This window comes from Ciconia boyciana, chromosome 6, assembly GCF_034638445.1.
Source record: "Ciconia boyciana chromosome 6, ASM3463844v1, whole genome shotgun sequence".
In the NCBI taxonomy this organism is placed as follows: Eukaryota; Metazoa; Chordata; class Aves; order Ciconiiformes; family Ciconiidae; genus Ciconia; species Ciconia boyciana.
Window position 1 is genome coordinate 22,477,655 of NC_132939.1, and position 20,739 is coordinate 22,498,393.

The 20,739-nt window shown below is 42.6% G+C and overlaps 1 protein-coding gene across 3 annotated transcripts in view; it reads right to left on the bottom strand.

The window, feature by feature from the left end:
• The window catches only part of PAMR1 (peptidase domain containing associated with muscle regeneration 1), a 60,034-nt gene that overhangs the window by 12,674 nt on the left and 26,621 nt on the right, over positions 1 to 20,739 (bottom strand). For all 3 annotated transcript variants that reach the window (XM_072863802.1, XM_072863800.1, XM_072863799.1), the window contains exon 6: positions 16,338 to 16,445. In XM_072863802.1, coding sequence (XP_072719903.1) covers positions 16,338 to 16,445 — 108 coding nt within the window. The remainder of the gene's footprint in view (positions 1 to 16,337; positions 16,446 to 20,739) is intronic.

The following is a 20,739-nucleotide window of genomic DNA, read 5'->3' on the forward strand; positions in this document are numbered from 1 at the left end:
TTACTACAAACATCAAACAATGAGTCAACAGAATCATTTGTGCACTAGCAAGCACAAGTCTTGGAAAGAAAACCTGTCTAACACTTAAGTGTTAGAAAAGGGCTCAGACTCACTGCTCCAAATCAAAACACATCCAGTTAGGGGAGCTCAACATTTCCTCTTGGCTGCAAGTGTTCTGCACCGGTGTCATCTTTAGCAAAAGAATAATGATAAAAATTCAACAAAATTAATTCCTAGCCCTTGACGTTTCTCATGTGAAATACAGGCACACATACATATACATGCATATATAGGTGCATATGTGTATACACAAGCACATACATAAATGGAAATAATGGGAGTACAGATTTTCTGGGTGTTTTAAATTCTCAGAACACTTGTCTTCTCAGTCATGATCTTTGTATTCCCAGTCACGATCTTTGTATTCCCAGTCACTTCCTCCATATCTTTCTCTGAACAGCAATTCATTTCACTACATTTGTATTTCTCTCTTTCAATGTAAAGTCACACTCAGCTTGTCAAATGAGAAAAGATGATTAGAAACATCTGTGCACCACTCAAGAGTTCTCCTTTTTATCGTAAATACAGGTTTTCTATTTTGCTTGTGGTCCAGTTCAGCTCTGCAGAACCAATGTTTTGGTGCTTTTGTGTTCTAGGTCCATCCTGGAAAAAATGTCACCAAGCTACACTTACTTTTTTTTCCACAAACTATAAGTATTTGTTCTTGTTCAGTCTCCTCATGATTAAGATACTTAGTTTCTAGTCCTTTTGATTTGCTCTGGTTGACAGACTTTCTTTAGATTGTCTGTGCCAGTGTGACCCAGCTGGAACAACTCTGGGTTTATTTATGATGTAAATTCAGTGTTTTGTGCATAGATTCATTTAGTACTGGAACTATGGCCTAGAGTAGAGGATATGGAGGCAGAAGGTCATGAGATCTAATCATAGTTATAAAACTGTAGCTATGGGTAAGTTGCTTTGTCTGCTGTATCTAACAAATGAGAGCACCCCTTTCCTCACAGGGATGTTATAAGCACTAGCTCATACCCACTTGTGTCACAGAGTCACTGTGGGGTTTCTCTGATGGCAAAACAGCAAAGTATTATTAACAGACGTGTCTCTTTTGTTACCCATGCCTTTATCTACTGGTTTTCTGTTCTCTTGTAACACAGGATCTTCCCTCATGGTCTGTCCTATTCTTTAAACTGCCACTGGAGGCACAGTCACTCATTTTTTCTTTGCATCATTTTGTAAGTTCATTCTTTCTCTCTACAAATTAAATGTGTTTTTGAATCTTGAGATGTTCCCTGCATCTCAGTATCACAGCTGAGCTCTCTGTTTTCAGCTATATTATCTAGCCTGAAAGTCCCATGCCATTACTCTAGTACCTGCCTCTACTGCTTTGGTTTGAGCTCTATAGCTTTTTTCCCTCTTCAGTTTGACTTGCCTTTTATCCCTTTCGCCTAATATTTTCAGGCAGCTCTTCTGCACCTTTTCCCTTTACTTGTGAACACTTCAGGCAATGGAGTTTTGAACAGTTATTGTGAAGGGAATTCTAGCCCCTGTGTGCTTCATCCAATTGTCTCTTATCTTATTGTGGATCAAGAGTGTGAAATTGACTTTTTCTTACATTTTTCAGAATGTGTGGTATATTCCATTGAATTTTAGGATAGCCTCCTTTGTTTGAGATATATTATGGAAGTCTTTCAACATTCTCTCCTGGTGTAAGACTATATCCAACTCTCCAACAGACGTTTCTCACAAGTCAAAAAGAAAGGAAAAGAACATTTTGTAAATGTCATTCATACCTAGCTCTGCCCTTACCCTCTGAACACACACACTAGCCATAAAATCCAACCACCTGAGCTGACCCAATTCTCTTCAGTTTCTAAGCTCTCTAAGATATTTGATATTATTTCAGATTCCCTTGCCTAGGCAGGATGGGCCTGATCTTGCCATCTACTGAGTATTTCTGAATATCAGTCCTCCTTCTCTGCATGGTCCAGCTTTCACAGTCACGCAGGCTGGATCACCCTCACAGTCCTCACCCACCCACAGCCATCCCCATCGCACCTTGTATCCACCCCCAGCTATACCTGTGCCTGGTCTAGCCTGACCGCTACAGCAGAGACAGGGCTGTGAGCCGTTTGGGCAGCACTTCCTCAGGCTGGCCAGGAGCACTCCATAGGCTTGAACTGTTCCTAGGCTGCTAGTTAGACTGCTCTGCTCCACATGAAATAAATGGTTCCTATTGCCTTGTAACTCTGGCTTCCTACCTTTAAGGTGTCTTAGACATGTGTTTTTTGTGCTGTGTTTGGCTACAGCATTACTTGTCCATAGCAAAATGAGAGAGGAAGGAGTAGGAAAATCTGTCTTGAGTCCATGGGAGGACTTCCTTACTGACACAGCAGTGGTTAAAGAAAGAACTGACTTCCATAGGTCTTACCCTACTTAAAGGCCTTATCAACATTTCCCTAGTGTTAGTGCAATGCCCTCTGAATAGCAGTCACTGCCCAGCTTTTCACAAGATTAATACCTTACCTTTTCTCTCAGTGCACTTTGCAAAGCAGACAGAGGAAGAAGCAAAAGACAAGGTAGAGAGCTTCAGACAGAATTATCTATTAAATGTACCATGAAGTCAGCAACTCACCCCAAATGGTACGGTTTGAGACAACCCTGCAAAATGGAACTAAGAGTGTCAGGATTTCAGGTTACAGTGCTCGATCTCTGCACCTTTCTCTCCACAAACAGAAGACCAAAGCCACGATAAGCCTAGAAAATGTACTAGATGGCTGCAAAATTCTACTATGAGATGGTAATGGACAGCCAAGTATGAAAGGCATTCATTCAAGGTCTGCCAAAAAAAGTCTGATCAACCCAGAGACTCCATGAGGAGGCTGATCCCATTCTTCATGCCATGGTGTCATCACACCTATAAAGATTCTGGTGAATTTATATCTAGAAAACAATAGCAAAACTGGAGAGATTTCAGGGAAAGGTGAAACTAACGTTAGGGAAATACAGTCTTGGGAGTGACTAAGAGCTAAGAATGACCACCCTGCTCATGCAAAAGCTAAAAACTACAATAATCTAAAAGCTAAAAGCAGAAAGGATACAGTAAAATGTTTAAAGGAAGACAAAGAGGTATATTTAGGCAGGATAAAATTAAGAACAGGAGAATTCTTACTCAAGAAAAACTCTATAAAATTCTCCTTGACAAATGTTTGAAAGGCATAGTAGGATGTAAGTGGAAATTATATGAGTCTCATCATTTGAAAATTGAAACTCCAGCTAAAAAAAGAACTGGAACAGACATTGGAGAGAACATGGTGGCACTAGCAAGCCCATTATGAGCTGAGGGATTTTTTTTTGTTTTATTTTTTTCATATTTTGCTACACAATGTTGTTCCTGGGAAGTTCCACAATTAATCTATACAGGCATATAGGTAACCCTTGTCACTTTAGGGTCTGAGGTGAGTTTTGGCCTGACACAGCTCTGTAAAGTTCATAAGAGAGCAAAGTAGGAAGGTATAAGACAAGGTGGCTACAGCCACCTCTGGCAGAAATGCTCAGTTGTGACAGCCCAGTTTTTAGAGAGAGAATAAAAACCAGAGCTGCCTTAAGTGTCTATATAACAAACTCACAGATTCCCGATAAAACTTATTACCCTTCTTGACTCCTACTTTGGTGTTTTGGAAAAGAGAAAACAATATTTCTGTCCCATATGAAACATTAAAATGGCTCCTCATTTCACAGACAACTTTCTGCAATCTGAGAAAAACTAGACTAGAGGAACAGTAAGTTCCTGAATTTTTAAGTAAAACGTTCCATTATTAATAACAACAGTGCAAATTCCTCTCCCTTTTAAGTTATATGTAAGAGACGTTCCTCAGGTCTGAATTATGTGCCATTTAGAAATACTTTTCATGCTCATTTTATCACCAGTGAGATGAATTAGATGATCCCTTGAGCTACACTTTTCCCTCTTCAATGTCCTTCAAATACTGCCTGATGGAATTATCATTTGCTTTTGTCCCAGGGTCTCTTCATTAAATGAACACCATTTTTTTCTGCTGCCTTCCTCTCACTCGCTTCCTCATTAAATAATATATACCCACTCACACATATCATATGTTAACTCTAAATTCTGCACAACCTTTCAATAATATATTGCATGCCTGAAATAAACCTCATTTCTCATTGCTGGTACTAATAAAAGGTTTACATTTCCATTTTTGTCCCCCCTGAAATATTAGGTGCAAGAGCTTGTAATTGTATGGAGTTCTGTTCTTAATTTGCTTACAGGATTTTTTAATACTGCTACTGCTAAAGAACTTTATCTTGTTGCATATTCCCAAGTCAGAGTTTGGCTTTCAGGCTGACCCGTACTAATGTATATAGCACATTTTGACTATTTAGTAGTGGCTGCGGGGAACATTTTTCTATATACTTGTAATATTGCTTTCTCATAAGGTGTGTTGGCATGCTCAGTGGAGACCAAACACTGAAAATGGCCACAGAAACTGCACTTGGTAACAAGTAGGGAAGTAGAGCAGCTTCTGCTGTTATGAATCCTAGCATATGTCTTCTGCAGCAAGAGAGCTATGGACTTGCTTTGGGACCCCGGGTGCCACCATCCTAGCCAAACCAGGCTAATGACTGTCAGAAAAAGCCTGATAGAGACTGAAACTGAGGAAATTTAAATAATTATCTTCAGAAAGAGGACATTTTGTTGAGAGAAAGCCTAAATGACATTCTTTTCTGCAGTGAATGCTATCATGACCCACCACTCTGCTAAAAGCCACAGCAGCCCCTGAGACAGAGAAAAGCTGCGCAGGGAACCTCAGCATCAGGATTTTGGATCCTGGCTCCACGGCAGTGGCTGGCAAGTGCTCTGGAGCCAGAGAACCTGGAAGTCCCAGAAATCACAGCTCCAAGATGCTGTTGCTGGAGGGAGCATAACATGCAGAGTATGTGGAAGTGATTTTTTTTTTCTTTCTGATTAAGAAAATAATAATTTAAAAAAATTCCAGCAGAAAATATAAATTTCTTTGAAAATTTACTGCTATGGAACCATTCTAACAGAAAACTCCCAGCCAGCTCTATCTACATGCACTTCATGCAGCTCACTGATACTTGCAGTTGCTGCCTATGGCCAAGCCTGCTAAAGTCAATAGTGGTAAATTCCATCAGGTTTGACTTTTGGCCTGCAAGTCTCTGATTTGATCAAATTCTTTTTCTTGGTTTAACTTTTGTTTCAAGGGCAAGTCTGATTACATGACTACCTGAGTATCGTTATATAACAGTTCTTAAAGCTTATAATCTCTGTATTTCCAAAGTTTTTTATAAAATTAGTGTCTGTCTGCATTTTACTGCTGGGGAAGCTATAGCACAGAGATATCAAGTGATTTAGCTGAAGGCAAACAGTGAGTGAGTAGCAGAGCTAGGAACAGTTCTGTCATCTCCTGATATTCTTACTACGTCTACATTTAAACTGTCCCAGCCTTGTGCAGAAAGCAGCATTAAATAATTATACCATTACATAATCCACACATTATTCTCAGCAGCAGTGTTTTGTACAAAGGTGATGGAGCCATATGGGAGCAGATAGTTCAGTGTGCCTGAATGCACAGCACAGGAGTTAAGGAGGGAAACAGCCATGAACAGCGTAGCAGTTACTGCAGGGTATTGTGATGCCCTTTCCAAAGCCCTGTTGGTAAAGAGCTTTTCTGAACTTAGACTTACAGAATTTGTTGTCTTCACCCATAACAGAGCTTATTTCCTAATCTTGGCCCATGAGCTCTGTCAGTCCATGTAAGTCTCTGATACCATATATTCCTACACTTATCCCTTCTCTTCCCAGTGTGCATCCACAAGGTGAGGACGCCCCAGGTTCTCACAGGGTTTGCTGGCAGAAAAGAACTGATGTGGGGGAGGACTCAGATGGCTCTCCTGAGACATCATCCCTCTGCATCTTGGCATAGCAGCCTAGAGAGGGTTAATGCCTAACACATAAGCCCACAGAGGCTAACTTTAGCGAAAAGCGTAAGGACATTGGCTGTCAAAATGTTTTTGGAATGGCTGTGTCCTCAAGGAGGGAATGAGGTGAGGGATTTCTGGAGACCATGGCTTAGAGTGCTCAGGAGAACTGCTTTCTTATTTCTTCTCATAAGCAGTGAGCAGGGCTTTCAAGCAGGGCTTTCTCTTCTGTGCAGGCCTGCCAGACCTTGATGTATCAGGTCACACACACTATGAGGCAGGAGCCCTGACTGCAGACTTACGCTTTAGGAGTCCCACTGTTCTTTTCTGTCTCCTGTCTGCCTTCAAGGTTATCTGCATGCTGGTATCATGGGCACATCATAAATCTGCTGATAGCAACACTGGATTCATGAAGTCCTGCAGCACCTCATAGAGCAAGCTGTATAAGTTGTGGTGGGAATGTCCTTCTCTCTGTGACACTGCTGACACTCTCCCTGAGCCTGCAATTGTTTCAGCATAGGCTTTGTTCCTACAAGGAGCTCAATTCACAGTGATGGTACTTACACTCAGGAGAGAGCCTGGCATCTCCTGATGCTGCTCTCAAGATAAACTCTCAGCTGAAGCTCTCCTGAATAAATGGTAGAAAACATGGCGAGATCCACCAAAAGGACATTAACCTTCTTGCCACCACCTCCCTGAACCTCTCACCTCTCCTACTCTGGAGAGCACTGCTGACAAGGAAGCCAGACACTGACAAGCAGCCCAGCTGTTCTCCTCCAGACCCTGGCAAGAGCTGGATGTGAATGAGAGCAGGAGAGGCTCGATGGCATTAGCTTTGCTATGTGATCATCATTCTTCCCCACAGCAGGAACAGACTGCTGAGAGCTGAACCACTTTGGAGGACAGGTGGTCTTAATCAGGACTCTCTGAAGTAAATGCTTTCTGGGAGTGGTGTGTGTTTACACACGCCATGTCTGAGGGGTCTGGTGATGTCTAGGATACTTCCTTGTCTTCTTTGTTGCCCCTCAGAACTTTTACTTTTTGGAGCTGGCAGGCTCTGCGTTTTAGGTGAAAAAAGAGTGTGGTTGCAACTTGTACAACCAGAAATTAGAAGGGGGTGAACAAGGAAAGCCAAGAGTGGTATGGTTTGGGTTGAAAATTATTTTTTTTAAAGCAAGACTCTCAAAGCAGAGAACAAATGCATGCAAACACTGCAGCAGATCCTGTACAGGAAAGGGCAAGGAAACCACTGTGATAAAAAGGTGTTCACAGCAATGGCAGTGTTTTCTGGAATAAGGAGACTCTTGGACCTCGAAAAACAAGGATGCTCTGAACAGCTACAGTCACACACTCAAGCAGCACTGCTCTGCCTGTCACCACAGACTCTGCAATGAGTGGGTGAGACTTTAGGTGGGGGTCTCAGAGGTACCTCCAACGTCTACATTATCACAGGCACTTTAGCCGGCAAGGCTAAGATACAGCTCCACAAAGGTGCCCATGTCATGGTGATTTCAGTAGCTAAAAGAGCAAATAGGTACCTAGATGTCACTTAGGAACTGGCCTTCAGTATCAAATACAAGTCCTGCAGGGGTAACAAGGATTATTCCCCAAAATTGCCCCCCTGCATTCCATTCAGGTTGCTAGCAAGGGAGGATTTTGGATAAACTATCTCTGCCCTCACTCACTTGTGTTTCAAAAGAGAAGAGACTCTCCATCCTCCTTCGTGCTTCTTCCGGTACCCTAGGACACATTCTCCCAGCTCCATGCCCAGCTCCAACCACAGCTTATGCAGAAATGCTGGGACAGACAATTCACCACAAAGACTTTGGGCCTTAATTTATCCCCCGTGAAAGAGTTCTGGAAGTTCAGATCTCCTCTGTTGCATTTTGCCAGTCCTCACATTAATCCTGGAAATGTCAAAGGAAATCATAACAAGAGCAGCTGATCAGCCAAGCGCAAGTACCAGAGATAGTAGATTTCCCGTCCTGCTTTCTGGGCCTCTTCACTTTTGCAGTGGTTCCACCAGCTAGGAATAATTACACAAAACTATGATGTAATCCCTGCTGAAATCCAAATCTTTTCATTCCCTTCCAGCCAATTGGAACTCACCCTTGATGTTTTCCAGCTCCCTGCTTCTGTGAATGAGACCGTATCCATGTGAAAATATGCTTGGATCACCCACAGTGATTTATTCATCCGGAGGCAATTTGGAGGTTGTTGCTTACAATTAGCCACTTGATCTTTATCAGCATTGTTCTTAGCCCTTAAAAAGCTGTGTCTCTGGATACAACCTTTCCGGTACTTGGATGGCCTATTTAATTATACAACTAGACCTGTTTGTGCATGGGATACTGGAGTGAGTGAAATCCTAACGATCCTCAACACTCACTTTCTCTATCAGTGGCCAGAACTAATATTTAGAACAGGTTCCCCAATGTGTCCGTTGGAAAACAACACAATATCACACTGCAGTGGAGAGCACTATCACTCAGAGGGGAGATTGTAGGGCAACAGAGAAGCTGATATGCTCATTATTATACCAAATTACAAAGGAGAGTAAATCATCCTGAGGTGTTTCATTTTGGAGATGTCAGCTTTCCAGCTAAACAGAGACAAGCTCAGGCAATGCTGGATGAGAAGGATGTTCTAAAGAAATGCATATTGCTTTGAAATAATGTTTGTGAATGTCTATTAACTGTAACAGGAAAACACCATTTAATGACAGATTCAGCCTGGCATAGCTGACAGAATAGTTTATTCAGCCTTTTGCAGGGATCTGAGCTGGATTTCAGACAGAAAGGAAGATCTAGCATTGCCTGTTTAAGAAAAAGAGATGGAAATTACCAAGTGTTGAGATGAGAGTGTAGGGAAAAAGAAAATGAAGGGAACTAAAAAGCAGGAGAGCACTAAGGAAGTAGCAGGGCAACTTGGTTGGCTATGAAATGCAGTTCCTGAGCTCTTGAAGAAACCAAAGAGAAGTATGGGAGCCATAAGAAAGAGCAAGTGGGATAATGCCTGGTCGTTTGTGTCATCATTCCTAGTGCCTGGGGCCATTCTGCCTTGGCAGTGTTTTGTATCAGCTGCAGACAGCGTGCAGGAGTGAAATCATGCCCACGAGCACAACAAAGGGAAGTGTGTAAGGTAACTTGCCTTAGAGATGTTTGAGTGTAAAATCCTCAAGGAGGAATGAAGCCTTTGAATGAACTTTGGGGGGAAAAGAACAAAACTGTCAGCATTTAAGCATGCTGGTTATTCCAGCAAACTTTCAAAGTAGTTGTAAGGTTACCCCAAACCACTGCAAGAACGTATGTCTGTATGCTTGGTCTGTATGCTTGCACCCCAGAAGCTATGAACAGTGTATGAGTAGTCTTCAGAGAGGACAAGGAGTGGCTAGAGGCAGAGACCCCAAATCTATAATCTACTCCGGGCCCTTCTCTCATTTCTTCTAGCTGCAAAGAAACCAAAAGATACATCTCCTCCCCCTCAGCTAGGAGGCAGAAAACATCTCCATCAGGAACTTCTAACTGTATACTAGACCCCTGTAATCTGTGACCTTTGCAAAAGGTGGGGGTGAGCCTAAAGTGTGCCAGTGATGCAGACTCTTTTTTTGGCCTGCATGCAGTTATTCTGGGATGAAGAGCTGTTTTGTGCCATACCTTAGAGCAAACCTGTCAGGAAGACTTAGTCTCCCAAGTGACTCACTGATGAAATGACAGGGAAAAGTAACTTTGTCCCATCCAGCGTGGCAAGAATACCCGGAATGTAGCATGGTCCAACCTGTCCTCCTGCAACACTGATTCATCCTTCCACATGGTAACTCATACCAGGGAGAGTCCTGTGGATTGTTTTATCTCTAGGGCATGTTAGCAGACTGAGGAAAAAACTCAGGATTGTTTTGGGGTGGGGCAAGTGGAGATTCCCTATCAATCCATTTAATGTGGTGTAGAAATACATCTCTTTTCCTATGGCAGACCTATCCTTGGATAGATTACATTAACAAACGGACAATTTCTGCTTTATTTAGATGATAGCAATGCCTGGGGCTATGCTCTGGGCAGAATAGCATTTTTTTTACCAGACATGTTTCACTTCCTGAAAAACAAAAAAACCTGGCTAGTTAATAGACACTGAGAAAGTAAGAAAGGGACAAGAGGAGTTATCAATAAAGCAGATGTCCTGTCTCTTTCAGCCTTGCTGTCAGCTACACTTACTCACTGGCATTTCAAAACACTATGAAAATATTATGAGATCAAACACTGCTAAATGGTATGAGCACCTTCCTCCCAGAGACTGCATGACTTGCCCAATCCAACAGTTGTATTGACAGAGCTGAAGGAAAGAGTAGTCCTAGGGACCAGTTTTCTGCAGGCTGATTCACAAGCAGCAGTTGTTTAGTGATTGCTTCAGATGTTTGTAGCAATTTCCATCCTCAGCCATCAATCTCATTTTTCACTTAGGCGTTTCTGTCCTCCTATGGGGCATCTTGGCTGTTTGTGTAATAGGAGCCAAACAGCTTTAGTTTATTGCTCAGTGAATTAAGACAACCCAAAATTGATGTTAGGTTACCTTAAAGCACCAGACATAATGTTTGGCAGTTGCTGTGTGAACAGTTCCAGCATCCTTCTAACCAAGGGAGAAACTTCCAGGAAATATACTGAAGTGAAAACTGGGAGCAGAAATCTCTACCTCCATCTCAAGCCAAGCCCTTCAAACTCATGTACTAGGCACTAAACAATACAGATCTTGCCTCATAAACACATGATTCTTCTGGAAAGGAATATACTGTGGGACAGTATGGGGCAGCAGGATAAAATCCTATCAAATGTCTAGCCAGCATCACAATGTTCTTCTGATCAGCTCAGGAGAACAAAAGAGGGCATTATCCCACCAGACCTGAACTCGGAAGGTGACTTAAAAAACCTCTCTGAGGACTGCAGTACTATTATCTTACCCAGCTTTGCAGAGACAAGTGGGTCAATGAAGCTTCCTGTATGACTGCACATGTGTTCACTGCAGGATTACCTCACCCTGTCTGAACTAACTGTCCTTCTGGACAGTCTTGCCCATAAAGAGCAGTTTAACCAAGTAATAGCGCTCAAGGCACAAGTAGCGATACTACGTTGCCTCTCAGAGGGAGTCCCAGGAAGGTTCTGCAGAACAAGCCATCTCTGAGAGCATCCTGCCTGTGTTCACACTACAGGGTTGCTGTATGACAGGCTAAAGGGCGGTGCTGGTTTAAGCTTTAGCCTGTAACCCCTAATGGGTCTGCAAAACCTGAGAACAGCCACACTGCAGTTAAAGATTTTTGCTAGTGTGTGGGTCTCAAGGCAGGTGAACCCTTGGACTGTGATAATGAAAAAAGGCCACTAGCCTTTACTCCTTAGCAGCTCCAGGTATATATGTGCTTTGGCAGCAGAAGGACTTGGGTTATTTCCCACCCTGTACATGCAAGCCTATACGGAGGACAGTAGAAATGTGATGGAGAAAAAGTGGCATTAATCTCTTCTCTTTGACATAGCCACCAAAAAAGCCACCTTGATACAAGTGGGGAAGAACTCTGTCCCTTTAAAAAAGCTGTAATAAGCTATTTTCCACTGGAAAAAATAAGCAAAACCCAACAACCAACCAACAGAACCAATGGCAGGGCTAGGAGTAGGGAAATTAAGAGTCATATTTCTTTTTGGAACATTTTCCCTAACTGGAATAGGACTGATTTCCAGGCCAGAGTGGCAAGAAAGGGCTCAGGGGCATTTGGTTATACCTGAAGTTCTCCATGGTCTAACACACGTGGGCTGCAAATGGCACAATATATACCAGTGATTATAGAGAGTGATTATGGCACTCCTTGAAACCTATTACTGAGAATCTTTCTGACAAAATTTAAAAAAATTCCAAGCGTTTCCTTAGAAGACTCTGCATTACATGTCCATGGTTAGGTAAGAAAACTAGGTTTAATGTCCCGAACCTTTTCCCAGTGCCTCATCCTAGACTCTGCTGGGATTAAAACTCTGTCTAGCCTATGCCAAGCACTGACAGCTGGGCTCATTTCTCCCATAGCAGAAAAAGGCAGGGGGTGGGGGAGTGTTAAAGCTTTCTCTCTATCTTAAATATCAGTCAGTCAGTCCATTAAGGGTGAGGGCATCCCTAAGATCCAGCCCAAGTCACAGTTGTATGGGGCCAAGAAGGATGGAAGGGGATTATATCAGCACTGGTCTGAAAGCTATATTCAGAGGCCTGTTGGAAGATAGTAAGGCCAGCCCTAGCAACATCAAAGTCTACAGCAAGGAGTTAGTTTATACAGCTTAGTCAGTTGGATTAGACCCTTCATTAGGATGCAGAACAAACCTTTTCTTCTTGGCAGACAGGAGCGAGAAACAGAATAAAAATGGAAATCGGATCTGAGCCCTGAATTCCCCATTCAGCACGATTTCCTCTTATTTGCGTAGGAACTCTAGCTCGCCTGGCTTTGTTTGAAATAAAGGTAACAGGAAATTTCAAGGCAGGTGGAGGTCAAGGTCTCTTGCTTTGGAGCCAGCAAGCCCTGGGAGGACTCTTGAGTCAGAACACCCTGTCCTAGGAGGACAAGCAGGGGGGGAGAGCATTTGCCATGGGGTACCAGCAGCACCATCTCTCTACAGCTGCATCTTCAGCAGGCAAACTCAACACTGAGACTTTGGAAAAGACCTTTCTTAGTTTGAGTTGAACAAGTAGTTGTCACGCTGTACAGAGTCATTGACAGTCTGATACTTGCATGGATGTTTTTTAGAATGCAGAGCACCAGGATGAGGCCACTAGTCAGCTTGTTACTTTTTCCCTGATGTGCATCTTTTGAGGAAGCTGCTGCTCTGTTTCAGGGTATTGCAGGCTACAAGAACAAGATGATCTGGTTTTGGGTTTTTTTTTAATGCCTCTGACTGCAGGATTATTTGCATTAAAATTCACAGAGGTGAGACAGAAAAGCCTGAGTTTTACCTCAATCATGTCAGCATGGCTAAGTGGTCACTGGACGGGGTATGCAGGTATACTGCAAATTCAGTTTAAGATCAGAAAGAAGCCCAAGTATTTAAAATAGGAATTAGTTTTCTCTACTTACTGTATGATCATAACAAAGCATGCTTATGTGTAAGAAGGTATTTGTTGCTGGTCTCTAGGACTTGTCTTTATTGTGTTTTAGGGCAGAAGAAAGAAGGAAAGATCTCACTCTTGGTTAGCATTTGTTTTACAATTTCATATAGATTTTTTTTAAAACAGTCTTTGGAGTGAAATCAGACATATTTAGATAAAATATTTCTTGCCCTGAAACAGGACTGATTGAAATATTAACAGCTGTTAGAAAGATACATGCCTGCATTTCACTTCATGCTGTTGAAGCCTTTAAATCACTATATTAGCCCCTCAAATTGTAAACAAAAAGATAATTTCCTGGCTGCCATTAGAAGAGACAAGAGACTGCTAGTTATAAGCAACCTGTGCCTTTAATTATTTTATTAATATTGCAAATTGTAACTGACAGAGCAATTAGTGTTGAATATTACCCCAGGAAAGCAGCTTGACCAGTGTTGATCATCCTGTTAAATAGATGGAATTTAGTTTAGCAGAGGAAAAAATAGGTTCCTTGTGGTTTATCTCATTAAGGTGCTTTCCATAATTCCAATAGTGATTCCCACATCTTTAAAACTAAACTTGGTAAAAGACAAAAAGACACAGCTGCACTGGGATGGCGAGGTACTTAGATTTCTGATTCTGTCATGAAATGTCCATTGCTGAATTTGTTTAATTTGGCCTTAATTTATTCCTCAATGAGATAATCCCACAGTCTCCCTTCCTCTGAAGTATGTCCCTTGGATTTCTTTAAAACCCTCATATCTCTCTGGACAACTTCTGTTGCACCACCTCAAATCTTCTACATGTACTTAACATGAAGGGGCTCTAATTTTCTTCTCTCTTATACCTATTTTTCACCAACATAAATCCATTGACTTTAATGGGATTGCACCTGACTTGCTGCAAGAAAACCAGACTGAAAGAATCAGCCTCATAGTGTCCAAAGTCATATTCAATATTCCAAAAGTGACCATTTTACGATTGTTTTCTGCAGAAATAAATTTATTTCCGTTGGCTCCACCTCACAAGACAGCACTGTTGCTGCAAGACCTAACAGACAGAAAGATTCTGAGCATGATGCAATCTCCCTTTAACATTTAAACTGCAATGCTGTTCAGGAAACTACATGACTAATTTTTAAAGAATTACAGCCACAGATATTTTTTCCAGTTCTTCCTTTTGCTCTTAAAAAACAAATCAAACTTTAATTTTCTGCCTTTTTCCCCCCATACACTGGAAAATACTTAGGATACATTTTGGCAAAACTGAAGGAAATATCTTAAGAAAAAACTTCTTTGAAGTCAGAGAGAACAGAGATTTGCCATGATGTTTTCACACTGTGAGGTTTGCTATTCACATACAAGAAAAAAAAGTCAACCTTTATCTATGTTATGGAAGGCAGCAATATAGGTGCTGGAAAAAATATTTCCTAGCATAAGCCCACAAACATAATAAAGTAACAGTATTTTATCCACTTAAATTGTTATCTCACAAATCAAACTACAGGATTTCTGTCAAGTTAAAAATCTTACTGTATATATTTTTAAGTGTCTCCTCCCTTTTATTCTGTTACTACCTATACCCTTCATTGTTTACAATAAGACAGAAGTCTCATCCTATTGTTTTTCAACTACTTCCTCTGTTGTTTGCTCTGTGTGTTGCATGAGTGAAGTTTCCACACTGGAATTACAAAAGAAAACTAGTAAAAGAATGTGAGCTTCATTTCTTGCCTTGACTGTAGTGTAGAGCCTGCCAAAACTATGGTTGAGGTTTGCTGGAAATGTAATTAATTTGAAATTTAGATTGGTTCTGAACCAGACAGGAATCTTTTCTTTTTTTAAACTCTCTCCTAAAGACAGGAACAGAACTAATCTCACTGAGCAGTTGCAAAGAGCTCAGGAGTTTCCAGTCCCTAAATGACCTGCTAAACAACTACTCACAGGAAAGAGGCTGTTAGCAGAAGAGCCAGCCACATTAGCCCTGAGGTCAGGATCCCTCAATTTTCAGCAACCTACAGAAAACATACCAGGAATCTGTGTAGTTTGGCAGAATGTGGCATGCTGTTCAGAGCCAAAACTTTTTCAGGTTTATAGAAAATGTAAAACTACCTCTCTTCTGGTCTGCTGGGAGAAAAGTCAAGTCTTATGAGCTACTTCTGGATCTGTAGAAATCGAAAGGTCTTTTATCTCAAAATGATCCATGCAAGGAGGTACCATGTCACTATGATTTAACTCCCCTGGTTAAGTAAACCAATTCCAGGAGAGAAATCCACTCCTGACAATGGTATGTGTGGGGAAAAGATTTTGAAGTAGTGAGGTTTGGTCTATATTGGCTGCTCTGACATAGAATTGAAAACTCTGGAAGCAGTCAAGGCATTGTGTGCCTCATGGCCAGAGTAATGCCACAGCAGGGCACGTTAAACCATGCTTTCTGTCTTGGGCCAAATATGATCCCAAATGGATTTCACTAGTATGACTGAAGTCCTCCAGGGTCAGCTGGAGCTCTAGCTCAGTGAGTCTAAATATTTCACAACACTCCTTTCAGCTAGTAGAGATGATATAGCCTTTATCATAACATATATTGCACAATTCTTACTCCTTGCTCTTTCAAGCCCTGTTAGATGAAGACATTTGCTCAAGCATAAAGAATTAAATCACTAGAACAGACAATTGATTTGAACTCATTTGAACCCAATTATTTTACAATTCGCTTGGCAGGACAAAACCAGGTGTATGACTATACATACAGTGAGGACCACCAACACAGATATGGACAGAATCTACCCTTTTTCATTTGATCCCAAGTCTCTGTCATTCATGGTGCCAGAACTCTACCTTTCAGGTGGCTGTGAGGGAAGACAAACTTCCTAGGACTGACTCTGGCTAGAGCATCAAGCGCAGGGCTCATCTGGGGTATGTGCTTTTAGAAGAAAACAGCTGAGCCACACAGTGGAAAATAGCAGGCAGGTATATCTCTGTCTGATAAGGCTAGTCAATTACAAGATTTATTGTGGGCTGTTTCCCAGCTCCAATTCTGTTTTACCTTTTTACCCATAGATAAAAAGCTCCAGAACTATTCAGTGGAAATCTTCATAAACTGCAAGCAACATGTCTTTAAAAATGCCACAAGAAGCTCAGTGCATTCTCTGGCACTGTGACTGACCTAACCTACATATCAATGACACTCCTAACAATTAATGGCCTGCATCAGTGACAACCCTGGAGGCTGGTCATACACACACTGCCTGTACTCACAGTTTTCACAGCGATTCCCTGTATAGCCAGCCAGACAGGCACATTTGTAGGTACCGGTTTTGTCTAGAATGCACGTTCCATCATGAAGACATGGAGATGAAGAACAAGCTATAAAAGAAAAGCAAGAACATTCATGGTCTCTCATAGGATGGGGGTCCTGTCTATTTTTCCTCATGATGGTTGTGTCTTGGGGTAAATTACATATTCTGGTTAAAAGTTAGGAAGACACAGTAAAGGGCCTAATGCATGTCAAAAAGCCTTCTGCTCTTCTTTCTTACTTACTGGAGAGGGGATCTTATAGGGATGAACAGTTCTTTTCCCAGCATTCATCACTTACCCTTACCATTTTTCTTTAACTGTAGTCAAGTGGTGAGAAAGGTTTGTGGAAGAAAAATAATTTACAGCAAGCTCCAACAGTGTTTAGCGCTTAGCCTAAACTAAAGAAGTTTAATATCAACCTACATTTCTCCTGCCATTCATCCCAGAGTTTAGGGATAAATTCTGGGATCCATGGTTCTGGTGGGTTTTTTGGGTCTTGGATCTTGTCATCCCAGACTTTGGGAGTTGCTTTGCCCCTGAGGGGCACTTCTTTGGTCTTGGGTTCAGGAAGCTCTGAATGGTCATGATGACCCTAAGTCTGCCAGGGAACCTCTTCCACACCACAAATCTAGCAGTGATACACATCAAACTGTACATATTAGCATAAATTAATAACAGAATGTGTAATTGTGCCATTTAACATCAGCAAATTCCACTGTGCAATAACACACACACTTTCTTTTGTGCCTGCACTAAGGGGAGATGAGTGAGTCGAACATAATTTACTTTCAAAAATACAAAGTCATTTCCACTTAGATTATTTCCCAAACTGAGTGTGGGTTTTAGCAGACAGAAAGTAGAGCCAAAATCTCAAGATTTAGATCCAGTTTAAGATTCAAGTAAACACCTGAGGAGTTCAGCATCTGATGCCCTGCTTCAAGTCCATCTTAACAAAACAAGACTCTGCAGCAAAGTTCACATCTGGATCCATACCAGAAGTTGAGTTCAGTTTCAGCTCACATTGACTACAAAACATATTCCTTGCCACCTTAAAGAATTATCCAAACATGCTTGATAACTTATAGTCTTTAATAGTCTGACCAGTTATCCCCAGGGTATTCAGCCCCCTGAGCTGGAAGACAGGGACGGAGAGCAGAATAAACCCCCATAATCCAGGAGGAAGCAGTTAACGACCTGCTATGCCACTTGGACACTCACAAGTCTATGGGGCCGGATGGGATCCACACGAGAGTACTGAGGCAGCTGGCGGAGGAGCTTGCCAAGCCACTCTCCATCATTTATCAGCAGTCCTGCTTAACAGGGGAGGTCCCAGACGACGTGGAGGCTTGCCAGTGTGACACCCATGTACAAGAAGGGCTGGAAGGAGGATCTGGGGAACTACAGACCTGTCAGCCTGACCTCAGTACTGGGGAAAATTATGGAGCGGTTCATCTTGAGTGCGCTCAACAGGCATGTGCAGGCCAACCAGGGGATCAGGCCCAGCCAGCATGGGTTCATGAAAGGCAGGTCCTGCTCGACCAACCTGATCTCCTTCTACGACCAGGTGACCCGCCTAGTGGATGAGGGAAAGCTGTAGATGTTATCTACCTGGACTTTAGTAAAGGCTTTGACACTGCCTCCCACAGCATTCTCCTGGAGAAGCTGGCAGCTCATGGCTTAGGTGGGTGTACTCTTCGCTGGGTAAAAAACTGGCTGGATGGCCAAGCCCAGAGAGTTGTGGTGAATGGAGTTAAATCCAGTAGGCAGCCGGTCACAAGAGGTGTTCCCCAGGGCTCAGTTTTGGGGCCACTCTTGTTTAATACCTTTATCAATTATCTGGATGAGGGGATTGAGTGCGCCCTCAGTAAGTTTGCAGATGACACCAAATTGGGCAGGAGTGTCAATCTGCTTGAGGGTAGGAAAGCCCTGCAGAGGGATCTGGACAGGCTGGATCGATGGGCCGAGGTCAATTGTATGAGGTTTAATAAGGCCAAGTGCCAGGTCCTGCACTTGGGTCACAACAACCCCATGCAACGCTACAGGCTTGGGGAAGAGTGGCTGGAAAGCCGCCTGGCAGAGAAGGACCTGGGGGTGCTGATTGATAGCCGGCTGAACATGAGCCCGCAGTGTGCCCAGGTGGCCAAGAAAGCCAACTGCATCCTGGCTTGTATCAGGAATAGTGTGGCCAGCAGGAGTAGGGAAGTGATCCTGCCCTTGTACTTGGCACTGGTGAGGCCACACCTTGAATACTGTGTTCAGTTTTGGGCTCCTCAGTACAAGAAGGACATTGAGGTGCTGGAGTGTGTCCAGAGAAGGGCAATGAAGCTGGTGAAGGGTCTGGAGAACAAGTCTTATGAGGAGCAGCTGAGGGAACTGGGGTTGGTTAGTCTGGAGAAGTGGAGGCTGAGGGGAGACCTTATCGCTCTCTACAACTACCTGAAAGGAGGTTGTAGAGAGGTGGGGGTCAGTCTCTTCTCCCAGGTAACAAGTGATAGGACGAGAGGAAATGGCCTCAAGTTGCATCAGGAGAGATTTAGATTGGATATTAGGAAAAATTTCTTTACTGAAAGGGTTATCAAGCATTGGAACAGGCTGCCCAGAGAGGTGGTGGAGTCACCCCTGGAGGAGTTCCAGTCATCCCTGGAGGAGTTAAAAAAATGTGTAGATGTGGCACTTCGGCACATGGTTTAGTAGGCATGGACATGTTGGGTTGATGGTTGGACTAGCTGATCTTAGAGGTCTTTTCCAACCTTAATGATTCTGTGATTCTATAAACTTTGAAATCATAATTGCTAGAAAGGTCTGCATTGTAATTCATTTACAGATCATCTTTGTCCTTCCACACTAAATACACTGATTACTTCAGTTATAACAGAAATATGAATCTTTGTACCAGCCGTTGAGTGTTGCAACCATGAGCAACCAGCCCTGGGGGACCTATGGTGAGGTTGTGTACTATTACATTTAAAGCATTCTCTCTGCTGCAGTCCAGAATGACAGATATCGAATCAACAGTTTTCCTTGCCAAGGCTTCACTTGAAGTACAATCTTTGAGTATCTTATATCCAGATGGCAAGAGGCAAGAAATATATAGATGCCATATATGGATTTCTCTGGAAGTTTCATGTTGTGAAGTAACAGCAGTTCATACATGGCTGGGCAATGTATATCTTCCAGGTCTTGTTGAAGACTAAGGTCTGACTAAGGACAGTAATTCATTCATTAAAAGGAATATATATATATATATGGCAATTGTACTGTATCCAGCTAACGGAAAATATCACTGAGAAAGGGAAGGAGAAGCAGAAGAGCCTGTACAGACTGATATTTTGTAGTCACTGGTTTGAAGCCAGTGAACTTTCAGCTTTGTACTTGCCCCAGCTTTGTCTCATGATTCTGTAAAAGTAAGCATGTCAAGTGAACAAGAATAAGTGTCAGATACTGTCCTTGAAAATGCCTGATACTCAAGAGCACTAAATATTTTTCATTTTAAAGGAGTCTTGATTTCCTGTCTTCAGTCAAACAACATGGGACAGTACTATAAAAGGTAAAAGCCCTTATGTTGTGTCAAAGATCACTAGGTTGGGGGTACAGAAAGTAAAGTGTTATTGAAATTCAATAACAGGCTTTCATCTAACTAGATCCGGAATATGTCTAATCCCTAAGAGACCCTGATGCCTCCCCATCTGGCACCCCATCCTTCTCATCTGACGTCTGTTGAGTGACTTCTAGTCACTCATGCCAATTACTGGTTCCCATTTGACAACTGGCATGGGATGGGACCTGCTTCCAGACTAGGCAGCACAGCAGGCCATGTGGTTTTGTCCTTTAATAACTACACATGCAGTGACCTTTCCTAAAGGGGATATAGGCTTTGCAGCTTATTTTGTATCAATCAAAACCTTTCTGGCTGTTGAACCAGTGACCTCTGTGCAGTCAGTGCCACTGCTTCAGCAAGCTATGACTTATAAGCCGCACAGAGCTCAGAGGAAGGGAAGACAGAAAGTGAAGAAATTCAGTTCTGACAGCACAAGGCACTTCTTCAGTCCTCTCCATTACACCACTAAGGTGGTGGGGACATCAGATCACCTCCATGGCCTGGTCCACATGCTGTAAGCACAAGTGCTGCTGCTGCTCTCACCTGCAGCACAGGGAATTGCTCTAGCAAGCCCTATGCAATCTGTTCCCGGGACCTTGGCTTTTCCACAGTGCTGTGCACAGAGGGAAATTTCAGGGGAAATGCTTCAGTTCGCAATGTCCTGCCAGAGCTTTTGATCCTGTGCTGCCCCTGCTTTAAATTCTACGCTGCCCCATGCACGCCATATTCTTCCCCTAAACTGTCCTGCTGGCCAGGTTAATGCTT